At 33.5% G+C, this 4,404-nt stretch overlaps 1 protein-coding gene across 1 annotated transcript; it reads left to right on the top strand.

The window, feature by feature from the left end:
• The first annotated feature begins 642 nt into the window (after positions 1 to 642).
• LOC132717004 (heat shock 70 kDa protein 12B-like) lies at positions 643 to 4,388 on the top strand. Its single transcript, XM_060700355.1, has 5 exons — positions 643 to 823; positions 1,009 to 1,340; positions 1,803 to 2,021; positions 2,745 to 2,877; positions 3,835 to 4,388. Exons 2-5 carry the CDS (start codon positions 1,011 to 1,013, stop codon positions 4,386 to 4,388), a joined length of 1,236 nt encoding a protein of 411 aa, XP_060556338.1. The 5' UTR covers positions 643 to 823; positions 1,009 to 1,010.
• The last annotated feature ends 16 nt before the right edge of the window (positions 4,389 to 4,404 follow it).

Genomic DNA, 4,404 nt, shown 5'->3' with positions numbered 1-4,404 from the left:
TTTTTTAGATGTAAAATCATATTTGAAAATATTTGTCACATGATTTCGCGGGTAGTGATTGTCATTTGCACATTTAAGTTAAAATATGTGTCTTTATTGTCTAATTTTGTAGAATAATTATATTTTATTTTGTGTTTTTGCAGGTTGTGCCAAATGCTTGGTGCTAGATGTCATCAACATGCTAGCATAAGGATGATACCTGGTCGATATAGGACCGATATCTTTCTACTGTTGGCTAACATCGCACCGCCATTGTTTTGATGTAGGCCCGATGTCGGCAAGAAATATCGGGCCTATATCGTTAAGATGTCGGCTCGATATTGTTCTGCCGATGTCGGGCCAACATCATTCCTATTTGCAGCCGATGTTAAAGCCGACATCGGGCCGTCATAGAAAACCATGTCGGTTTGATGTCGGGCCGATATAGAATGTTGGCTGGGATGTTAATTGTTCATTATAGTTATAATTATTATTATTTCATAATGGTTAAGACTTTTATAATTGATATAATTAATATAAAGACTTGTAAATTAACTTTTTTTCATTTTTTTAAATATGAAAAATGTTTAAACTATTGAATTGACCGTGCAAATAATTTTCAGTACTTTGAAACTATAGAATATATAGTTTCGTTTTTGATTCTTGCGTTTTATACTTCCTGTTTCTAAATCGGATATTGAAACATTATCCTTATGAGAATAGTGTATATTTATTAGAAAACACTTAAAGTAGCTCCGGTTGAAAGGAATAAAATTGTTGTTAAAGTAAAGATTTCAAGAAATGGATTGATGGAAAGATTTGTTCCAAGTCTATTATAGAAAAAGTAAGTCAAATTGCTAAAATCTTCTTTAAACTATATTAGATACTGGTCAATGAATTATCAACGTTTCATATGTTGGCTAGGCCATTTAAAGATTTTTCTCCATTTTTTTTTAATTGAAATACCCGACTTGAACATCAGCTTGCTTTGTTTATGAAACACCACTGATATTATTATCTTCTCTTCAGATATGACAGAAAATAAACCAATAAACAAAACGGTAACAAAAAGCAATACATTAGTCGTTGTTGCTATTGATTTTGGGACAACTTATAGTGGATATGCATTTTCGTTTCTGGATAAACCGGATAAAATTGAAACAAATGAAGCCTGGGTAGCCGGATCGGCACAGCTAATGTCACTCAAATGTCCAACAGCAGTGTTGCTAACACCAGAGAAGGAGTTTCATTCATTTGGTTTTGAAGCTGAGGACAAATTTGCTGATTTGGCAGAAGATGACGAACACCATGACTGGTATCTTTTTAGACGGTTCAAAATGAGTCTCTATTCTACAGGAAAGGTAATGAAATAGATGTAGAAAATGATGGTTTTTCTACAACGAATAAGAACAAATTTTTCCTTCCTTTAAATTTTATTTTCATTTGTTGAGCAAACAATATTCATTTGAGTTTTACAATTAGCTACTAATTTAAAGTTGAAATCGCTGACAACGAGTCATTTGCCCTGCACCAATAGATAATGGATTGGAGGTCATCCAGCTTTTGAAAGGAGCCTTTCGGCAGGTCGATGGTTATGTTAAAATGACAAATTGTGTCTATAATTTAGGACAGGGTTAACTTAGATCATCCAAGAAAATTGTCAAGATAATGGCCATGTGTCGGCGTTACTATACAAAGTCTAAAGTACTTTATATAAATAAGGTGTTTTGTGAAGACTATCTCATTATAAGAGAAGTATTATATAAATATTGATCATTGTTTTAAGTTTAAATTAAATAAAATACATTTTACTCGTTTTATAGGATTTACAAATAAACACAACGATAGAAGATATAGCAGGAAAAAGTGCTCCAGCGATAGACATTATTTCACATTCAATTCGCTTTTTGAAAAAGCACGCTTTAGAAACGTTAAATCTGAGAACAATTGGAATTAGGGAGAGTGAAATACAATATGTAATGACAGTACCAGCAATATGGAATGAACGTGCGAAACAGTTCATGAGAAGAGCAGCAAATAAGGTTTAGTTTAGTTTATACATAATTTATTTTAGTTCGATTGTGTAGAAAGCTGTAAGCTTATAGACACACTTTCGAATCCATTCCTGGAACCAACCAGTACTGAGCAATGATTGTAAAGTTTCTTACTCAAGGGAACTACGGTTGCCCCTGACGGGTTTGAACTTACACAGCTAGCGATCGTTAGGTTACTAGCACTTGGCCATGCCGCCACTATAAACAAGGTTTATAGTTATCAAACCGAGTCTGCAATTCTTATGTAATTTTGTTGTGATTAATACTTCCGAGGGATCACTTTGTTTCCAGAATTTTGTTTAGAAGGCGGTGCTTAAATATTAATATATTCGGCATTTATGTGATTTATACTGGCTAAATACTATACTGATGCAACATTAATAAAGTCCAATACAAATACAATACCCTTTTGCATATTTTGACAGCGATTTAATTTCGTAATAGCGTCAATATGTTGGGATATATAAATCAAATACTTACGTATTCATTGGGATATATCTTGCACATAGATATTTGCATATCTTTAACTGTAATTACGATTTCATTCAATATATAATAGAAATTCCAAATTTAATATTCTGTAAAAAGTTAGGTATTCGTGTACATGTATGTTAATTTGCAATTACATTTGAATGCACTTTGAATGAGATTGTTATACGCTATATAACTTGTATTGCAATTTTTGTGATATTTACATTATCTTACAAACAGGCTGGCATTCCAAACAACTTCCTTACACTCGCTTTAGAACCTGAGGCAGCGTCTATATGGTGTCAAGTTGTAACTGAAGACACGCCCGCTGATGCTGAACTGTCTGCGAACTATATGGTTGTTGATTTAGGAGGTATAGTTCTTTCATGTATATCATCAGCATCATTACGAATAATCCTTATAATTATCTAATATGTATAAATCATGTTGGCATAATTTGAATGAAACATTTATCCGATAAATTACTTTATAAATGTACAGTTGTATATATACTGTGATAAAATGCCATCAGATAACCATATAACTAACTAGTTAATTAAGGGGTTAACTAGATACGTAACTAGTTAACCTCTTAATATTAAGCTGGTAAAATAGTAAAAGGATGGCAGTTGTAGGCACTAACATGCATTTATTTCCCGTAATGATATTTTATTCATTGAAAAAATTAACTAGTTACGTAACTAGTTATCCACATAACTAATTAGTTAATTAAGAGGTTTACTAGTTACGTAACTTCTTTATTAACTAGTTAGTTATATGATTATCTGGTGGCAGAAATATGCCACCATAAAGATATGATTATGAAAGTTTTAATTTTATATTCTTATAATATATTAACGTATTGCTTTGACAAGTAATAGAAAGAGCATCGAATCACGAGGCTATCTGATTTGTACGAGGGGGCGTAGCCCCCGAGTATAAATCAGATTGCCGAGTGTTTTGATGTTCTTTCTCTTTTGTATCATAGTCAAACATAAGAACACGTTCCCTGTTGTCACAATATGAAACCCGAGAAAAAGTAACCAATGAACGAGCATCAGAATATGATATTCCTGTCGCTTTCCCTTTCTCTTCCGTCACAATAAGTAAACCCCAGCAAAAATGAGCCAATCAATGGGCATGATCTGGAATGCGGGTAACTAATACCTACACTCCAGTTAACGCGCTGTGCATGTATATGTATACGATTTAACTCTGACACATTTTCAACAGAAAGGTCCCCAAACTATGATACAAAGTTAACTTAGTGTGTGCTTTTTTCATACGGTCCTTGCGGATATTACTATTCTGTGTTAATTTTTATTTAAAGGTGGAACAGCTGACATAACTGTTCATCAAAAGATGGATGACGGAAGTTTGAAAGAACTTCATAAGGCAAGTGGTGGAGCTTGGGGTGGAAATGAAGTAGACAAAGCCTTTATAGAAATATTTAAAGAGATTATTGGCGAAAAGGCCATGGAAAAGTTCATACAAGAAGAAATGCCGAACTACTTTGATCTTCTAAGAGAATTTGAAACAAAAAAGCGCACAATAACAACGGATACAGCTGGGAAAATTGCGTTTAAAATCCCTGCTTGTCTAAGAGAATTTGCGGAGTCTGACGGTGAAAGTGTGAAACAAAAAATTGCCAATTCAAGATTTAAGAATATTGTCACGTGGACAGGGGATAAATTGAGGATTGAAAAGGCTACTGTTAAAAAGCTATTCGATGTTTCGATTAACAAATTGATTAACCATGTGAAAGAGTTATTTACTGAACCGAAGCTAGAAGATGTTGTCACAGTGATTCTAGTGGGCGGATTCGGAGAATGCGCCCTGGTGAAAGCAGCATTTAAAGAGTCTTTTTTCCTGATAAAAGGCTGATGATTCCCCCCTTTTG

Source organism: Ruditapes philippinarum, unplaced genomic scaffold, assembly GCF_026571515.1.
Source record: "Ruditapes philippinarum isolate M1 unplaced genomic scaffold, ASM2657151v2 ctg121_1_1_1_1, whole genome shotgun sequence".
In the NCBI taxonomy this organism is placed as follows: Eukaryota; Metazoa; Mollusca; class Bivalvia; order Venerida; family Veneridae; genus Ruditapes; species Ruditapes philippinarum.
This window is presented reverse-complemented; position numbering and strand designations above follow the sequence as displayed.